Source organism: Struthio camelus, chromosome 3 (assembly GCF_040807025.1).
Source record: "Struthio camelus isolate bStrCam1 chromosome 3, bStrCam1.hap1, whole genome shotgun sequence".
Taxonomy (NCBI): domain Eukaryota; kingdom Metazoa; phylum Chordata; class Aves; order Struthioniformes; family Struthionidae; genus Struthio; species Struthio camelus.
Genome location: NC_090944.1, coordinates 59,518,814 through 59,539,909, shown reverse-complemented (window position 1 = coordinate 59,539,909; position 21,096 = coordinate 59,518,814). Strand labels below are relative to the sequence as shown.

At 36.6% G+C, this 21,096-nt stretch overlaps 1 protein-coding gene across 4 annotated transcripts in view; it reads right to left on the bottom strand.

Annotated features, from left to right (window-relative positions):
• Positions 1 to 21,096, bottom strand: part of AFG1L (AFG1 like ATPase) — a 76,937-nt gene that overhangs the window by 28,961 nt on the left and 26,880 nt on the right. For all 4 annotated transcript variants that reach the window (XM_009676937.2, XM_068937970.1, XM_068937971.1 and 1 more), the window contains exons 6-8: positions 20,600 to 20,699; positions 17,612 to 17,670; positions 1,127 to 1,209 (exon numbers count right to left, since the gene is read on the bottom strand). In XM_009676937.2, coding sequence (XP_009675232.1) covers positions 1,127 to 1,209; positions 17,612 to 17,670; positions 20,600 to 20,699 — 242 coding nt within the window. The remainder of the gene's footprint in view (positions 1 to 1,126; positions 1,210 to 17,611; positions 17,671 to 20,599; positions 20,700 to 21,096) is intronic.

The window sequence follows — 21,096 nt, the reverse complement described above, 5'->3', positions numbered from 1 at the left end:
TGCTAAGCATGCTGACTTTATACGGTCACATCTTGTTTGTGGATACAAACCTGCATATACTTGACATAGATTTTTCCATATATAGAAGGTTGTCATTACCTTCCAGAAAGAACAGAAAGAGTTGAATTGGTGCCTAAGCATGTGCAAGTAATAGTGGTAAATGTCAAACCTCAACAGTTGCGACAAAGGATAACATTTCAACATAAGCATTTCGAACAAAAATGGGGAAGAAACCTGGCATTTAACTTCCATTATTTTATAAAAAGTTTATTTCAGAAACAATTTACTGTTGTAATTTTACTAAGCAGTACTTCCTTCCTCCAGACAAACAACTACAACTTTATAAAGTGATATAGAGTTATTTCACTTCAAACATCCATCGCATTGGTGAAAATACTGTGCCTTTCTTAATGGAAACATGCTTTCTTTTTAAATCAATACTATATGCTGGATACAGTGGTTATAAAACTCATTTTAAGCTATCATTGATGTTATTTTAAAGAAAATAGATGTTTTTATTATGCATATATATTATTGAAAGTACAACTGTGAATGTATTCTTTAAATATATGTCTTATTTGCCAATATAGAATAAAGAGATAAAGTAAATTTGTCATGATAAACAGAAACAATTAATCTGTCAAAATAAGAGTTGGGTTTTTTTGTTGGTTTTTTTTTTTTTTTTTATAATCGTCTGCACTGGAAACACCCAACATTAACTGAATCCTTGTCATTGGATTTCTATAAATACTTAATTACTTAAATACAATAAGGATGTTCTTCTATTATAAGAGAATTGTGCAATCTCTTACAAGAGGATATTCATTACTTTCTAACCATCTGTCACTTCAGTTCTCCAAACACCACACCTCCCCAAAAAATCTAATTAGTTTTTATTCAGTCACACATTATAAATGATGCTAGTGTGGATACTGAAAATGTAGTTTAATGAAGTTAATATCAAGGCATAATGGAAGGCGGTTTGCTGAACAAAATGGACCAGAAGGCAAAGAAAGGAAAAGTCACACCCTGCTAATTGTATTATACATTTTTCATTTCCTATTGACTAAGAAATTAATGGTTAATAAAGAGGAAAAAGAGGGCAAATACCCCATCATCAACTTACAGGTAGTAAAGTTTTCCAGCAGCAGGAAGCACTCGTTTCCTGTAGTCTATTCCAGAATCAAGCTGGACTGTGCTGCAGTATTTCTACAGAGACAAGAAAGAATAGCTTTCCTCAAGTCAATGCTATATTTATTGTCTGTACTAGAGAGAAGACGCACTGCTGTGATAAACCATCAGCATGAATACCATCTACAAGGCTGAAATAAGACCACAAAATTGAAGTCTCTTTTGCAATTACTTAAGGAAGGAAATAAGCCGGAAGTCATGTTTAAAAGGACACAATCAAATTCTGGCAACAGGGATGACTAAGATTATTTTTATCAGCTAAAAAATAATTGTATCTTTTCATGCTGCTACAACAATTAAAATTTTTTGAGTTGAACATTAAATACATAAAACAACCTAACTCTTGCTGAGAAATGGACTAAAGGGGAATGAATGAAATTCTCTGTTTTGTTTTTGTAATGTCTGATGTGGCTCAGAAAAAAGTTGTTTTTTTCTCTCTCTCTAAACAACCTTCCTATTTCTGCCTGTAGTACGGATATCACTGATTCGTCTCCAAGTTTACTGTCACAATAATTGCTCCTGCAGGAAAACCCAAAACCACTAAAGGGTGCATTTTTTGTTTCAAGGTCTGATGATGGTGGCAGAATTCCCATTAATCTCAGTGGGATCAAGATTTTGTTCTCTGGCAAAGGAAATACATCTCTGCTTCTCTTTTGTTATTACTACTAACACACACAGCTTCTGGGTGCCACACAACTACAAGCAAAAGAAGCTGTAAAAGAAAGGGAGGAAAAGTTTTAATATTTTAAAAATATCTATCAAAATAGGTATTGCCAAAATTAATGAAAGCCATGAAACGTCTCTTTTTTTTTATAGGTAGCTCAACATCACTTAAACTACTTTGGCAGCATGTAGATTCTAGCAATCTAAACTAAATTAGTCTGCATCTTCACTGCACTATGAATGATTAGGTTACCTCTAATACTTTCACTAAACATTTCATATTTTGCATGCTAGAAATTTTTCAAAGCTCCCTTGAGGCTGTTCAAATATCAAAATTGCAAATGCCAAATCTCATTGAAAATGGCTATACTGCAGGGGGGAAAAAAAAAAACCTTACATGTTAGGAGAACTACCATGAGTGATTTACGGAACAATGGCCCTTTAACAAAGGCGTTACCTCTGCAGGACTTATCAATTAGAAATACGAGCAGGAGTGACTGTGATGACTCATTGCCCTAATTTTTTGCCCTTGTCTGTTAGTGAAGATTCTATACATATTTTATCCCTCCAACTTTCCTGCAGAGCTACACAGCTAAAAAAGTAAAATGAAAAAAAAATCCTAAAAGTACAAAATCCCAGGAAAATCCAAATATTTTTAATTCTGGAAAGTGAAAAAAATCATACTAATCAAATCATTAAGTTGGGCTAAGGCTACTGTAAACATGATAGCACTGGGGCTACAATATTATTACAATCTAATCCCTTTCTGCTGGTGAAAGCAGACAAAGAGTAACACAGCAGCAGGGGGAAAAAAAAGTTCCAGAGGTATTGAATAATATGCACAAGGGAGGGAGGAAAGAAGTTTATGCCTTTTTTTTCGGCATCTGTCTGGTAGTCAAGGCTAGAAGGTGGATTCTTGAAACGTCACAGCAAAGCTGGTGTACTTTGCTTTTCCCTGCCAGGCACTGATGCTGAGCATCTTTCCCTCTGCTGCTTTTTTCTTCTAAAGAAGCAGATGAGCTCAGTGCTATTTACTTCATGTTGGTAGGAAAAAATTACTGACTACTGCCACCAGGATTGTGAGGTTATTTAGATAAACTTTGTCCAGCCCCACCTCACTGGCCTTTAAGAAGAGTCTTTGAACTCTACCACTGTTTCAGGACACTGTGTTATACACAGACTGAAGAGTAAATACAGAAGAACTACATATACTTTTGAGTGTGTGGTAAGGTTATTGTATAGCTAAAAGACAAAAAGGTGCACCTGAAACAGTTGGTGCAAGCTTCTTGCACTGATATTTATAGTGGTGCTTGTGGCTCAACTGCTAGCGACTGCTGTGTAAAGCAGACATGCTGTGCACTCAAATTCACAGTGCTAGCAGGATGAAACGTGCAGGTCATTGAGGTGTGCTGAAGCATATATCAACACTTGGTGCTACAACATTATAGCCCACTTGTTTTCTGCTAGCAAACTTACCATGGCTTAAACGCCACAGCAGTCTTATACGAATCCATGATAATTTTGCAGCGAACGAGTTTTGGAGATAAGAACTGTAGATGTAAATACTGTCAAATATCGTTATGAAGTAGGAGCATTTCTTCTGTCTTCCTTCCCTCTTTCTTTCTTTAAAACAGTCAGCACTATCACTATTTAGCAAAAATTGCTAGCATTAGTGAAACGAGTTAAGAACAGCTTGTGTGCTCAAAAGCTTATCTAAGTTTTTGGATCTTTTTCAGACTACAAACAGTTGACTTAATGAAATGCTAATTTTCCCTGCAATTGTTGTCTCATACGTTGACAATAACATACTACTGTTGATTCTAATATGCTATGACATTACATAGTTAATTTTGAAAAAACCATTAAACACACACATCTGGGCTATGATGCCTTTCACCCAGGAAGGCAACAACAGCATCCAGTTCAGAAATAATAAAAAATATGTTTATTACACTCTTCTTTTTTTTCCTTAGCAAGCAACACAAAGAAACTGGAAAAACATAAGTCTAATATACAGAGGTATTCTGTATCACATGATAATAAGCACAGTTGTCAGTGCCAGTTTTCTGGAACAGAGAGATACTTGCCCCTTTGGAAGATATTTGGTATTTTGCTATTCTGCTCTTTGGAGGCTCCTAATTCATTTTCCTGCAGTGGCCAAAATGAATTGCCACTGTTTTTTTTTTTTTTTTTTTTTGACTTAATTCTATCCTATTCTTTAAGTACAGTTCTGTCTTCTATTTTGCAAATCAGGATTCTCAGTCAAGTTCTGTTTTATGTTTTACTTCACATCTCTAGCATAATTTTCACTTATCAGTGTCTCCAAAACCACTGCCTTGGACCTCAGAGACGTGGGGTTTGGGGCTTTTTTTGGTTTGCTTGTTTTTTCTCCTCTCCAGACTGATGCTCTCTTCAGCAAGATACTCCAACTGCTGTCCATCCACACAAGAAAATAACCACAAGATTTCCTAACCTTTTTACAGAGTCCTGTGAATAAAGGTCTACCACTGCCCATCAGTAATTATTTTTACTAAGACACTTTCAAGCTCACTCACACTTATCCTGTCAGGCATTGTACAAATATATATAGAATAGATGGCCATTAGAATAAAACATTACAATCTGCTTTGCAACATTCTTCCAAGAAATGTTCTTTTAAAACACAATTGCTACTGTTGGATTATAAACTTTGTAGGATACAAACAACCTTCTCTTATGTGAATTTCTGACAGCACAGTACAGGTCTATAGGCGCCACTGGAAAACAGCACAACAAAACCAATTACACAGGAAGCATGAATAAAGAAACCAACCATAAAGTGGTAACGTGGAAGAAAGGGATGCCACAAAATAGCATAAGAGCAAGCACTGGCACTATTTACCCAAACTCAACTCTTACCCATTAGAGCACAGAAAGGATAGGACAGCACTACCAGAGAATTAAAAGACAGTAATGGGCGGATTGTTTGCACCACCAGGCAATAACAACAGCATTTCCCATCCATGTTAATGATGCATGGTGGAGACTGTTCTACAGGGGGATTCACAACAGGGTCACTTTTACTCAAAGCAAGAGTCAAAAAGGTGACAGAGAAGCTATGCACAGAGCAGAGATTCAAAAGTTTCTCCTTTTGGGGTTTACTAATGCAGACAAAGCTAGCTACTGAAGTCTTTTGTTTCTATACTTGTAAACATCCACTTGTCTGCATCACAGGATTGTAGAGGGAGAAGTGTTCACGTTTGCAAATAAATTTGTCAAGATAAATGCTTTAAGTATTAAGAAGGTAGCATACAAACAGAGTGTATTTTAGAAGAAAAAGTACACTAAAATATTGCATACTGCCAAGCTAAAGACTTAAAGTATTAGATTTACAGAAATGAAAAATACATATATGGTTGTACAGTACGGAGAAACCAAATACTGCTTAGAATCATAAGAATGAAATACGGAGCATCACAGAGGGTGCATATATCTGAGTATCACGAGGCATCTTCTCTTCTGTTTACACACATCAGTGATATTATAGTCCTGCATTATGAACTAGAAAAACAATACTACAATCTACAAATCCTATAAATTCTAAAAAATGCTGGCAGGCTTCTCTACTTTTTACCCTTCATCTTTTTGTAGCATGTAAAAAACCCTAATAGGAATTACATATAGAAGTTTTAGTTTCTCTCTCCCCATCTTTGGACTAACTTCTCCATCACTGGACTGATTAAACCCTACAGATGTGATTGCATCCTCACACTCACTAATCACTGCCGTGGAATCCTAATCAGCAGCCAAAGAACTTTAACTGGAGTCCTCAGATTATTAGTACTTAATTGTCAAAGCCACAATTGTAACTGTTGGTTTATATTTTTTTTTAGATGAAGATTTAAACCCTCAGATTTCATTTACTTGTGCTAAACCTCTACTTTTCATTTGAAATAAATATTTAAGATCAAAGCTACAGCTAAGTCTAATCTGTTCTTATGGAAGTATCTAGAGTTTCCAACAGATTTTCTATTCTACTGAGACATTTCAAGTCTGACTTCTTACCCTACTGAATTCAAATACATAAAATTAATTAGTCATACAATTTATTTTGAAGCCATTTATGTACTTATGCATACAAAGAGCAAATACAATTACAAATCTGAAAACACAATTAGCAAGTTAAAAATAAGACACGGTCATGCACTCATGTTCACTGAAGTGCCAGAAAAACTTTTATTCCAGAAGGAAAAAAGGCAAAACCTCAAGGCTCCACTGAGACAAAACACCTCAAATGGTATCAATCTTCAGACAGAACAGAAAACTAGACTTTGAGTATATCTATTGTAGTAATTTACTAAATATAGATTTGTATAGATACATTTTTCTTCCTGTAAGCACCTCCAGTAATTCCTTTGGTTCTGCTTTCATGAATGGTAGATATTAAAATGTTTAAAATACTCCAGTGATTACAAGATACAACACGACAGAACGCTAAGTGGAGGAGCAAAGGTTTCAGCAAACGTCACAACTCAGTCAGTTAACTGGATAACCTGGAAGTTCGCATCAAATTTCTCACACGTCACATAAAATTTTGAAATGTCAATAGACAGCCTTGTCGCCTAGATTAGGCACTGTACAAGATGCAATGTGTCTCTCTGAATTTAAAAACTGTAATAAGCTCACGACCCTTGCTCATGCAGACGAGTAGGCACCTCTTAACATTATTTCAGACACTGTAAGTCAACCCAATTGTTGTTCTCTGCGCTGAATTTTGATGGAATAGTTGTGCCCTACATGAGTTAAAGCATAAATCCTCCTGCCGGCCCACTGAATCAAACGATCTGAAGATCCCAAAGAGTGGTGCGGGGGGGAAGGATGGAGGTTAAGAGGGACTCACCTTGGGATGACCATTACCTAATGCTCTCACTTGCTGAGTTTCCCCAGCCTTTCCGATTCCTGTCAAACCAGAAATCTGCAAATGAGGTGGTGGCACTGAATCTATGGTATCAAATATACTTTCCATATAAATAAAGGAGTATAGTCCTATCCCCAGGCATGCAAAATGGAAGAATTATTACTCTTAGTCTTTCCTAACACCGCATTGGAACACCTACTATTAACAGCCAAGTCACAGCTAAGTGAGAAGCGCGACTTCCAACTACTCTTTCTAAGCAGAGTCATAATTCCCACTTAGGTATCATTTTCCCTTTTCAAATGTATCTATCCTCAGTGTCTAACTCTTTGTATTAGCTGAAGTCCCTCTGCAAAAATCCCCACCCCCCAAAAAAATCCATGTCTGCTCATCTGATTCAGTCTCTGCTGACAATATATAGGATCACTGATATCCCTTCATTATTTCCTGATTTGATAAAAGGAAATTGTTCATGGGCAATCATTCTCATTCATTTATCTCCATCCCAAGAGAAAAAAAAATTCTCTCACATTGCATAACAGGTAGACACATTATGAGAGCCTTCAGCCTGCAACACAGGAAGAGTTCCTCAGGGAAACAAGGCTCACTAAGCCTACTCATTTTCATTTTTCATTAATTGTCCCCACCTAGTGTCAGATTAGCAGCTAGTTTTCTTTGTTTTTAAAATTTTTACTTAAGTGAGGTGAGAGAGAGAGAGAGAGAGAGAGAGAGAGAGAGGTTTCTCCACCCAAAGGATATAATTCCTAGGGATGTTTTCCCAAATGATACGTAACTGTAGTGAAACAAGAATCCTCTCAAGCAAAAACGCTGCATGCAAAGAAGAACTTATTTTCTGACCTACAAAACCCATTACAGGCTTTCACATTGGCCTAGCTTCACAGTCATTGGCATGTGACAATCACCAGCATGTTTCAGAGCTTAAAACTGGTCTGCCTGGGATTCACGGGCTGCCATAGATGCCAGAGACAGCCTGGGTGCTGTTCACAACCTGCCGGGAGCAGCTTAAGAAATATGTGCTGTGCTCTCTTCTCCCTGGGTCAGGCTCTAAAACAAAAATCAACCATCAACCGCTTACAAAATCAACCAATCAATCGCTTACAAGCACGCGTGGTTCAGATACAGGACCTTCAAAGGGTTGATTATTTTATCCATCCTTAAAATTGGCCTTGCTAAAAAACAGATTGCACTGTAACACTCCCAATTTTCTGCTACAGAAGAATTGTAAGAATCCAGACGTAGTGAGGTGGGGGAAGAAGGGAAGAGGAATCAGCAGGTATTCTGTGGTGTATAAAACTTGGTCCAAGCATTGTTGGGTACGCATACAATTTTTGTCTTCCTGTTCAGATGTTGTTGAAACAGTAGACTTAAAAGAAAATGTCAATGAATCCTCATAAGCACTATACATGACCTCTAGGGTAATTAGCAATCATTCAAAAGCAACAAGACTAAAATGTTCTATTCTTTATTACTGTCAGCTCTTATCTTGATCAGCATTTTAATAAAGATGGTTCATTGCTAAGACAGTTTCATGAATCAGTCATAATTACGTTCTGACACACAGTGAATAGTAAAGCAAAACTAAATATCACTTCATCAACCTTTCTAACCTTTATGCAAGTATTAACTGTAAATAATTTTTACACAATCTTACAACAGAAAATCTGCATATTTCTTAGCTTTGTACATACTCTACCCTAACTGAATTTATTGTGACCTATACCTGGGGGGGGACGACCCACAATCAGGCATAATTATTTAGTCTTGCATGATATTCAGGTGTTGCCTTTCACAGATCAAATCAACTTCAAGTACAAGAGGCTATTTGCTCTGTAAAATAGTACACTGCTTCAAAGGGTTAACCAACATTATTTTCTCTACGGTCTTTTCCCATCCCAATATTTTTCAGTTCCTGAAACACTGAAATATTGAAAATTGCTACAATAGCCTTAGATATATTGTGCTTGTTCAAATTTTAAATGTTGGGAAAAAAAAGAAAAAAAAAACTTTCAGGAGAACTTTCAAAATATCATCTAAGAATCCTGTAAAGTATCAACGAACCTAATCGTGCCTATGTTAATTTCCGATGACACAAGCACATTTTATTTGTGAATTACTTTTAAATCAACTTAGGAAGTGCACAAAAATCTGGAAAGTGAAATACTGCAAACAGAATTTTTAATATGAAACTCTGTCTTACACTTGCAACAAAAACACTTGCAATCTTCAACTTAATACATCAGCATAGAAAATATTTAGAGGTAAATTTTAGTAGAAGTTGCACAAATTTACATTATAGCCCTCAAAGATTTAGCAGTTAAGAAACCCTATTGCCCTTGCTACCACAAGAAACATATGATCAATTGTACAATTTTCAATAACTTATTTTACATATATCTATAAATCAGCTATCCTCCAAGAAGAATAAAATTGGACAATTAATTTGTAATACAATCGTTTATGAAAAAAGCCAGAAAGTCTAGAAATTTACTGTTATAAGAATAACAGTTTCATATATTCAAATAAGAATGAAAGACTTGAGGAGGTACAAATGTGGTTCTTCTGAGACAAGCAGCCTCAGGGACAGAGTAAGGGCAAAGAGTAAACCTTTCAGGCAGCCAGAATTTACAATGAACAGCACTCTCCAATGCATATCACTTAAAACAAACAAATAATTTCCTTGGAAAATAAGTTCAAATTAAAAAAAAAAAAACCCACAATATAAAATTCACAATTTTGTTAAGAACCAATAATGACGGTAATTTTCAATCTTCTAATAAACAAGCTGTGCTGTCCTGTAAAAAGAGATGCCAAGAGTTCACAGTGAATTATAACACAGCGTTTCATAAACTGTGGGTCAAATTCACCCCTAACGTATGTATTTCAGTGGAATTATACCCTCGAAGTTAGTTCGGCAGACTTCTTATTTTGCTTTTGTTTTTCTTTTTAACATTTGATTTGTACTTCTTTTCCCAGTATTAGCCTTTGCTCCTGCCAGAGCTGTTGGCAGGCAGGAAAAAAAAAAAAAAAAAACCAGTATTGATTTACGAAACTGGATTTCCCAGAAAAAAAAAAAAAAGCGATTAAGATCTAAACAAAGGCTAAAGATGGCTTACGCTTAGCTCTGATGAGGTCCACTACCTCATTACCAACAACTGAAAACTTCTGATGCATTTTGTTTCAAGAGACTCCAAAAGTCCTTGCTGTAAAGCAGGCTGGGGGGTGCAGAGTCCATTCACTCTTTCTGTATCACAACCATTATGCAAGAAGTATAAAACACTGCCTTTATGCTGCCAAACCACAATGACTCTTCTTACATCAAAGCATTTTCACCACTAGGGTTTTTTTTCCCCCGAAATTTATTCAAGCCAAGGGCAGGGAGACAACAATTCATACAAGCTAATTACACCTAATTATCTATTCCTTTTTTTTTTTTTTCCACCAGCTTCAGCCAGTGTTATTTGCTATCTGGGTTTCTCACAACCTCCCCTTGCCCTGTCCATCCAGCTCAACAGTGAAGTCTTTGAAGAAAACAGTTGTGGCTTCTTAGAATTTTAACAATATAAGGTTCAACTCAAATTAAATAAATTCTAGTATTAGTTTTGACGCATTTATGCAATAAATATGAAGGCCTCTTGGTTAATTTGGCAAATTCCCCGCATCCCTTCATAGCTAGAACTGCTGGTAACACCCTCTCTTGTAGGAGCTTCTCCTCACGCTCTCTTTTCATGATCTAAATGAAATGTTTATTGGATTAAAGTTCTTCTCTGCAGACCTCCACGGTGGCCTGTGACAAAGAGCTTAAAAGCCTTATTAATTGGCTCGGGCTTTTGCGGGGAGAGGCAGGACCTCATTTCACATTACATCACAAGCAAATAAAACTGCCACGTGCAATTAGACTAATTTACCCTGAGACAGCAAGAATCAACTATTATATATCTACGATATGCTTTGATTTACTCATTTTCATCAGGGGGTGCATTAACCAAGCAAGAACCCAGGAAATCCTTACAATTAAAGAAGGGAGCGGAGAAGGCAAGGAGCCCAATACTGAGCTACAGTAGCAACTATTTTACCTTCAGATAAAGTTTTGACCTGCATCTAAACAAAATTGCCCAGGAGGGAGGGAGGGAGGGAGCGTGCGTTATGTGTTTATGAACACATGCATGTGCGTGTCACAGAGCGAAAGAGAGAGAGAAGTAGAAGCTAAACAAACTGAACAGCTTAGTACCTAAAGAACACACTAAAAGCAGTAGGTACATCAGAAAAATATTGCAACAGTTAAATGCTTCTATAAACTACAAAATTCAAATACACAAATACAGAAAGCTGTATGCAGAAAGGGCTGAATACGTCAAATCTGACACTGTGCTTTCTAAAAACAGCCCTCTGTAGCCAATTAATTTTTTAAAGTATGTCACATTAAAACTACCCATAAATTACAGTGTGTTAAGTACAAAAATAATTACAACCATGATATATTTTTATTTTGTATATGTTTAATTAGATACACTTCACAAGACGAGTAGTCCTACTGCTTGCAGAGAGAGAAAGAAAGAGAAGAGAGAGAGAACAAGAACAAATGCGCCTTCGACTTAAGAGTTTGCTTGGTTACATACTAAGAAGGGAAACAAAAGGCCCAACATCTTCAGTAATGAAAAAGTCAATTGATAGGCGAAGCCATCACAATATCAAAGGATTAATCCCAGCAATTCTGACTCAGGTGACAGTTCACAGGGGTCAGAGTGGCTGACACTGACCTCAAAAGCAGGTTTTAACTATTCAACGCGCTGAAAGCCGCTCGGCTATCACCCCATTCGAATGGAACAAACTGACAAATCAATTTCATCAAGGAGATGACTCTTTATTTTATTTTATTTTATTTAGAAATGCACAGATCCATCAACCAACAAATCCGCGCATTTCTAACACAGGTGGTTGGACAAAAGCTGAATACACAATCAAAGAAATTTTGTATCTACCAAGGGTCTTTGTACAAAACTAATGCCCACATATTTCCTTCAGGGACAGCTCTAAACAGTTCTAAAGGCTTTTTCATATCGAAAAAAGTATTTTTTGTATACTGAAAATAAAACATTGGAAAGTGAAAATATTTTAAACTCTATTTATTGTTCTGTAAAAAAAGCATTTTTTAATTAAAACTATTCTGAGAACGAGAGCAAACATTACCATGCATATTCACATTGCTGTCTATTTGAAAGGGGTGTACAATACTTACCATTATGAGTCATTTTAACTAAATAGTTTGAAAATAAGTAATTCTTTGGTCCCTAAGAACAGAAGAAAAAAATTCAGCCCACTATAGGAAGCTTACAGTAAATTTATGTCTCTGTGCTAACAGGTTTCTGGTTTGTAATTTATCTTCAGTTAAAGCAATATTCAGGTAACCAAAGTCAAACATTTTATTTTAAAACTGTAACTTTTAAAGGTATGCTCATGCTATTTAAGCCACTAAAACCTCCTCCTTGCAGTTAGGACTTAGTGTGGTGCCCGGTCGACTGCATGAAGAAAACCTGACAAAATGCTGCAGTTACATAACTGGCATTTTGACTTGGCTTGTCATTTAAAAAAAACGCATGCTACAGTTCCTACAAATCTTCAGAAGCTCCAGAATTGGTAATATAAGCTATAGTTTATACACACCAAATGATTTGAGGAGATTTCCTTCCTGTTGGTCCAAAAAATTAAACCTTGAACTAGTCACTGAATTAGGATTTCAGAACATGTAAGGGTTAATGCAACTATCTTCATTAAATGTCTGCAAAAATTAAAGTGTTGCCAAATTACTGCCAAATCAGCATATTCAAGTATGTTTTCTCCTTTTTGAAGGACTCGCTTCAGATCTTACATTAGGATGTATAGCTCCATTTGTAGATTATCTTCAAAATGTGTCAAAAGCTTTCACGTTTTCATGCTGTTTTTTTTTACGTAAGTAACAATTTTTGGAGGATTTCTGCTCTAAGCATTTGAACAAGTTAGCTGTGAGCAATAAATAAGTTTTATTTGTCAAGAACACTGTTTGTGTAAATCACTTAGGAGTTCCATAAAAGTTAACTTTAAAATGCTCAGAAAGTGGTGTTGCAACGTATTGAAAGCTCATTTTGAAGGGAATGAATCTAACTGCCACTACAGATAGAACTGAAAGATTGTCCTTCCTACTACTTCCTATCTCTGAAAAGCTGTATTTCTGAAATTGCACGGATTGAAGAAGCAGTCATATCTGTTGCAGAAACCAAGTCCATTTATAAAGAATACTCTGTCCTGCAGAATTTTAGCTGCCACAATGAACCAATCAAATGAGAGACAGTTTTTCCCATTTATGGAAACTAATACTCACAGTTACAGGATGAAGCAATCACTAAAAAAATCAGGTCTCAACCTACCTAAGATTTTAAAAGATCTGAACACCTGGGATGGGTTTAGAACTGGACAGAGGACCACGTGCACCACAGGAAGATTTGCCAATAAAGCCTTACTGGCCTGTTCAACTACAGAACAGCCTGCTGTACCCGGAGCTTTCAAGCGGCCTTCAAAAAGGTAACATCAGTTACCTTAACTGCACCTTCCACTGTAGGTATTCAGCAATCATTTGTCCCCAGTAATCTATTATCTAGAAAAGCAACACAGACAAACCTTAGAAGAGAACTCTGTTTTCCCTGGACCAGTGTTTTACCTTCTTGCTCTTTCCACACCAAGCGTGAATTAACTTTGCATGACACAGAAACTCAAAATACAGATATTGTAAGCATATAACTCAAAGAAAACAAAAACAGCAATAGAATGAAGGATGAATGCGGGTAATTCTAGATCTCAGGAACAGACTGCTTTTCTTGATCATCTGAAGATAAGGAAAGATTTTTGCATAACATCACATATCTAGGAACTATTCATTCCATTTATGAAATGAATGCAAACAGCCTGACATCTATGCTATTTGAAGTAAAGGGTCTCTTGACAGAAAGTGGATACTTTCCATTCATCGTATGTCCCCAAGAGTATTTGAAGGAATTCAAAGTTCCTGCATTGAGCTTGAACTACTCTCAGTGCTAAAGCCTTATTTTAAGATTTAGGGTGATAGCAGTTAACATCTACAATAAACAGACAAACAAACAAATGCCAAAAAAGCCCTCCAAGACAAGAACAACACAGACGCAGGAGGCTCTGAACCCAGAGAAAACGAAGAAGTTAGTCTGAGTTGTCAAAGTCACCTCAAGGAAATGGGTTAGAATGACAGTAACACAGACACGCGACTTGGAATGAGGTGAAGGGTACTGAAGATTGTAGGTCCAACATTTGCAAGTGCCTAGTGTAATATTTGTCCATCATATTTCATGGAAATCTCTGGAGGATTTTACCTTTACATTTCCTAAAGCTATACATACAATTACAAACAGCTAAGGCAGAAGCTACTCCATCCAGCAGCACCGCTGCCATGAGAAGAAACGGGGATAAAATGATATGGATTAAACACTGGTTCAAGGCTTTAGGGAGGGCTAAATCTGTCCTCCTCACACAACCACAGCCAGAATATCAATTTAGTTGTATCCATCTTATTTTAAAATTTATTCAAGGATTACTGTTGTTTTTTATGCCTATTTCTGATGTGTCGAATTCAAAATGCAGATTTGGAAGTTGTTATTGCTTTTAATATCTTGCCATTATCCTCAGTCATCCAACTAAGGCCAAATAAGCATTTGCTGATAAAGCTTCCCCTGATCTAACCCTTCACGCACTATGTTTTAGGAAAGAATGTTATTTTTAGTAATATTTATTAAAGTGAGGTTAAGGGCAAATGCATTTACAGTAATGTTAAAACACAAAGACGTAGAGGAAAAAACAACTGAAAGTAATCTAGAACTTTAGAAAGCCCTTGTGAATAGAATGCTGAGTAAGAACTTACTTCTCCCTTCATTCATTATTACGGTAATCTTTGTGTATCTCTAGTCTGGGTTGTGTTATATTCTGTTTCTTTTCCTACTATTACATCCTTAATCACAGCTTTAAAAATAAACCCACCTTTCAGGTTTCTCTCAGCATTCTAGCTGCAACATCCTTTTAAAAAATTCAGATTATTTTCTCAGTCCCAGTGAGACATTTGGTATACACAGATAAAAACTACATTTCACATTTTTTTTCTGCTACCCAAATAGAGTTGAAAGGCAAACCACAGATAAGCATTCATGATAGATTCTCGCTAAGTCTGTTCATAAGTCAAATGAAAGAACTATACGTTTATCAAGGAAAAAAATTAACAGTCAACAAGGAGAAACATATAGAAAAAGAAGACTGGCTAAGAGCGAGGAAAAGAAAGAATTGCCATAGACACTGACTGCGCATAATGCTGCATTTCAAGAAGCAAAAGCCTATGAAACTATTAGCATTCCTGAAAACGTTTCATGATCAGAACCTATCTTGCATTTAATACAGCTGGGTACAGAAAAAAAACCTTTTCAAGAATCTAAAGGGGAGGTGGTTGCTCATTCATTTTTTGTTTCTTACTTTTCTAAAGCCATCCAGATGGCAACCACCTTCAGTGGTAACCTCCCTGACTTTATGCAGAGCCACTCTGAGAAACAAGTATTGCCATATCCATTGTCAATGGCGTATTAACTTTGAAACCTGCTAATTGCTCATATGTCAACATCAGATGGGATTTTCAAAGGTACTTAAGCAATTAAGCAGTCTTATGACTCCAACATGCCCCACTGTAAGCCCAAGATATTTAACTACTTCACTGCTGACGATCTTAGCAGAAACAACCAACCAATATATTTATTCTGTAAATTTGTCACTAAACCAAACTTCCCCTAAACTTACAGCTTCCCTTTCTTCTATCTTGGATATTGATACAGTTCACCTCAGTTAGTTACGTATTTCTGCTGACAATATTATTATGAGGTAGGGAATTGCTGTTATTTCCATTTTACATGTCATGTCAAACCAGGCAGACCAAAACACAGGAGTTGTATGCTAACCCTACCAGCTGCAGGCTAACCCTGAATAACTGAACAATACAATCATAGTTTGTGAATTAAAAATATCTGTGACTTGCCTGGAATTGAAAGCATGAGTTCAGCATATGTTCTTTTAAATAGCAAAATAGACACTGATCATATTATGCACATTTAAATAAGATGCTCCATTTTTAATCCGTAGGAAACGATTAAAAAGTTTCCAGCCTGCCTCACCACAACACGCAGGAGTCCCAGGAGCTTGCTTCAGAACTTCTACTTGTTAGACATTATATATAATCTCACAAATATCCATTCAGAAATTCACTTATACATGAGAAAAAAAAATGCATAGACCCAGAAACAAAGTAACTGAGAGGTCCACGCAGACTACTCAGCTCCCTACATGCAGATCTCGTTCAGGGAGCGCGCATGGGAAGCTCTGACGCTGCAGATGACACATGATAATGCGTTCATACCATGGTAACTTGTTAGTATGTCTGTGCTATTAACGCTGACTCAGGGCTTGAAAGAGCAGCAGATTTGAGATAGAATTCTTTCAGTGAAACTTTCTCAAGCGAGAACAGTAAGAACAGACCCAGCAATTAGCACAGGAACGGTTCTCAAACCACGGCCTATGAGTGCTGGCTGGTATCTGCAGAAAGCTGCAAGATTACGTTACGACCTCTCATACCTGAGCAACTTGCCATGACATAAGGAATAACTATGAAGGAAGGCTCAGAAACAAGAGGTTAACATTGTCTAATGCCGCCAGCAGAACATCCAGAACCTGAACAGCACGAAACGAGGCATATCGGCAACATACCCGTCTGGTCAGGGTATGGAAAAACCCTCGTAGCAGGGCAAGGAAGAGGCAAGATGTGCAGGAAGTACACGTCTGAGAGGAAGGAGAGAAGAAAGGATATAACCCAGTGAAATCCCTTTTCAGTCCAGGATGGACTCACTCCCAAACTGAGATCTCTACAGGACTCAGTTTAATTCTTCAACATAAAGTTTAGGCAAAATATCGTTCAAAATTATCGGTTTTGTCATGCTCATGCATTCTCAGTAGTTCCTCTCTGGAGGAGCTACAGCAAGTTGCCTGGGTTAAACTACAAGGAGCTCAAGGTTTTTTTCAACTTCTTTCTCCCCTTTACAACGAGCACCTGTAAATCTCTCAGCTGGCCTTACTACTTGACTAGTCTGACTTGCCAGAGATTCCTTGCCCTTTCACCAGACTTGGCCACCCTTGCTACCATAGGGCTTAAAAAAAGATGTGAATGATAAGACTAAATGGAAAGCTAGAGTAAATTGTTTAATGCAATATATTGAACAGACAATCAAAGTGCCTGAAAAAATATAATTTATTGTAAAATTCAGTAAGTATGTATGTATACTTTGTTACTTTCATTTAATTTACTGCAGAGTTGAGTGACCAAAATCTGCCTAGGTGATCATATGCTTTGGGTTTTTTTTTTTTTTTTAAATAATACTTTTATAGAAAAACACCTACAAGTTTTTGTAGCATAATAAATCTAAGACATCCACAAATACAACACTATAACTATTGCAGGAATACTACAATATCACTTGGCATATGCACAGCAGTAAGGGAGTCCCACCTAAATAAACTAATTACGCAATCTCAGTCAAAAAAGGGAACTTTTTGTCACACTAAATGTTCAGCTTTTTGAAATACGTTAATTCTAGAACAGAAGAGTTCCTTTTAGCCTTACCTCCAACTATTTTTGCCCCAAGCAGTTAAAGCACGTCTATATTATCTGGAAACTATTATCAAAGTAATCCTGTACAAATCTCTAATTTGTTATTAAAGCAGGTAAAATTAAAGTATTTAACAAGTGACTCTTCTTACCTTTAGCACAGCAATGAATGGTACAAAATTAGCTCTCTGAAGCCCATTTTTATAGAGGTCTGAAAGAAAAAAAAAAAAAAAATCAGTAACAGTTTTGTTACTTAGCCTTAGTAACAACGCCAGCTTGTCTTTCAGTCCGGGAAATAAAACTGTGTTGCTACAGAGATAATGAATAAAAGGGAAAAAAGGAGAACTGAAATTGATTTCTGTTCTTTTACTGTATGAAAATTCATTACATTCTTAAGGAGAAAAGGAACATCCAAAGAAAGTCTCAAAAAGGCAGGAAGCAAAAGAAGACTTACATTTCTAATGAGAAATAACTGATTTTATAAGAAGTAGTACATAGGATAGCATCCGTTTTAAAATAAGGATATTTTAAAAAGTGCAATTCTATGTATACATTGGTACAATTATAATGCCAAAACTATGCAACTGCTAAGTCTCTAGCATTTGGTAGAGGTGGGGGGGGGGGGAACACAAAAGAGTTGAATTTACAAACTTAATATCACCCCTTCTCAGTGTGCTGTGGTTATTCCCTTTATCTTTTAGCAATTCTACTATGTGCAACCTTTTTCTAAAGCAAGAAAAACTGTAATCCCTAAGGCAAACAGAAATTAAATGAATATGCAAACTTATGCAAAGCTGTTCAAAACATAACTGAATATAAAACTGAATATAAAAAAAACCCAGGATGTTATGCAACAGAATGCAGATCTGCACTCCAAGCAATACATATTAATAAAAAGAACTTGCAAAGCAGCGTTTTGTATCGTATTTATCTCTGTGTTTTATATAGCTTAAAGTTCCCTTTTCTGGAAACTGCCTAACACGTTCATGACAGAATGACTTCTTCATTGAAAATTTTATCATTCCGACTGCATGATGGGCTGCTCTGTTTCATTATACTAGGAAGCTTTACAAAAAGGCAGGACAGTAACTATTGCAGACAGGAGAAATAAACAAGAGAATACAGACATCTATCTCGCTATAAATCTCCATCAAAATTCCCCACAAAGACTTTGCCAGGTTATTAACGCCTGTATTCACCATAACGCCCGAAAGCTACAACTAGGTTAAGCTTTCTGTGTTCTACTGACAGATAACGGTGGACAAAGGATACAGCGTGCTGGAGAAACCAAGAGGGTAGCTACAAAATGGTTTGCAGGAACTTGGATACACATGCAGAAATGTTTAGGAAAAATCATCAGTAACTCTGATTCCGAACCCTAATTAATAGCAAACTTGTAGGAAGCCACATAGCACTCATAGCTCTACCAGTCATGACAGGTATACATTTTTTAAGAACAGCGACTGATTGCACACTTATTTGTAAAAAAAATAACCAAAATGTAATAGTACTATAAGAAAGTTACTTCTGTCAGTTCTTCCAGAAAATAAGGCTATGATTTTTGTATTGTCCCTATTTTGTGAATATGAGGAAAAAGATACAGTAGTTTTGGTGGAGAAATAAAGCCAGGATTCATCAAATACTGCACCTCAGCACTTGCCCTCATATTCCACAGGGGCAGAGGTTTAACATGATTAAGCATGTCAGTAACGATTAGCAGGTGAGTACAACTACTCTAACAAAAATGCCACCTTTTCCCTTTGTATCCACAGGAAGTGAATCTCCTGAACACAATCCTAAATCTTGATACAACATACTGCATTAACCCCACATCTAACTTGTGGTGTGGGAGGAGTTCAGACACATGTCTGAACTGCAGCGCTGTTCAGTTCCAGAGATGCCTTTCTTGACCTTTTCTGTTGGGTAGCTAGCATCAGCGGATGCCTTTCACATTGATGCAGTGACTTAATATGTATTAAAAAACAAACAAAACCAGAAAATAAAAACAAAAAAGAAAACCCATACACAACAATAATGGTCACAAACTGATGCTTTAAATTAAGATGTGGGACACATTCCCCAAATGATGATAAAAATCCCTCCTGAACTTTAAAGACAGTGCTTCAAACAACACAAAGACGGTGCCCAACTGAGTGAGTCATCACTGTCCAGTTTACCTGTGGAAGACCAGCTATAGTAGTTATGATTTCAACTTGTTTGCTTCAACAAGAAAAAGAAAGCTATGGTAAATTTGTTCACCTTTCAGTAACAACTATCAAGTGTTTTCTTCTCATTCGAAGACAATTCTTAAGATCAGAAAGAAAGTGCATTGTAAATCTTCAGTGATTCTACTCTATCCAGTTAATTTATGGTAAGTCTTCAGTATTTTATGACACTACAGATTAATTAGTTTTGAAATGTTAGCAAAAAAGTTGCACACAATTCATACATTATGCTAACTGCTAACACTATACTTTCTCCTCATCTGCCAAAAAATGCAGCAATATACTATTGCTTGGTTCAACCCACACACAGATTTGGGGGCTTTATAAAAGGATCTACCAATTTATTCACCCTCTACCTAAAAATACTGTTAGAAATGGAAACAACTCTCTACCTAAATAATTCTCAATGAGTGATCTCACACCAGGCTGTGAGAATGGATGGCATCTTGATGAGGGGTATGCTTCTCCCTTGAACTGGTGGATAAAGTATGCAAGTCTCCTAGCTACTAAACAGGGGAAGGAATGTACTCTGCCTCATTTCCCCTCTCTTCTGCTGAATATGATCTTTGACTACCCTGGAATACACCCAAATCAGAGGCAGTATTTCACCAATCCTTTACCCCTTTGTCCCCAACACCCTCCCATTGGTTTGGACAGAGTACAGAAGACTAGAAATTACAGAAGAATAGGGGGGAAAACATCTCTGGGTTTGAGAGAAGAGCGGACTAAGCCTTAGTGCAAACCCTTTCTTCCTTAAAAACAGGAAAAAACAGGAGGCATAAATGGGAATATCTCAGATTCTTAAGGACTCGAGAGTTTATTAGCATTAAATACTGGATGTTTTTTATAAGATTGTTTTGTAAGATACTGAGATTCATTGTATTTGGATAATGGTAGCAGCATGTTTGTTTTTACCTTCTGGCGGTCTGTTAGATGTTGCCACAACGACAACCCCATTTTGGAACAGATTTTCAAAAAGCTGTTTCAGAATCATGGCATCAGCAATGTCAGTGACCTATGAAAGACAACACATTTGTTTTATCTTGCTTCCAGCTTCTGCTGCAATAGATCTGCAAGTGGCTTTATAGCTAGGAAAAAAAAAAAAAAAGAAGCTTGTTAGTCAAAGCCGTAGAGAAAGATTCTAATTATTGCTTGAGGAGAAAAAAATAAAAGGGATAATTAATAAGCAGTGAATGTACCACAGTCTTTTAAAACTTGCCTGCTCTTTGTTACAGAACTCCAACCATTTCTTTACCAATTGCTAAATGATTCCATGTTAACTTCTATTATAAAACTACAGGTGGGAGACACAGAAAACAGACCTAAACATTTAAGAGGCCTAATTAATTAGAAACAACATGAAAAAACAGAAGAGACAGAAAGAAAATATACACCGGCTGTTTTACATTTCT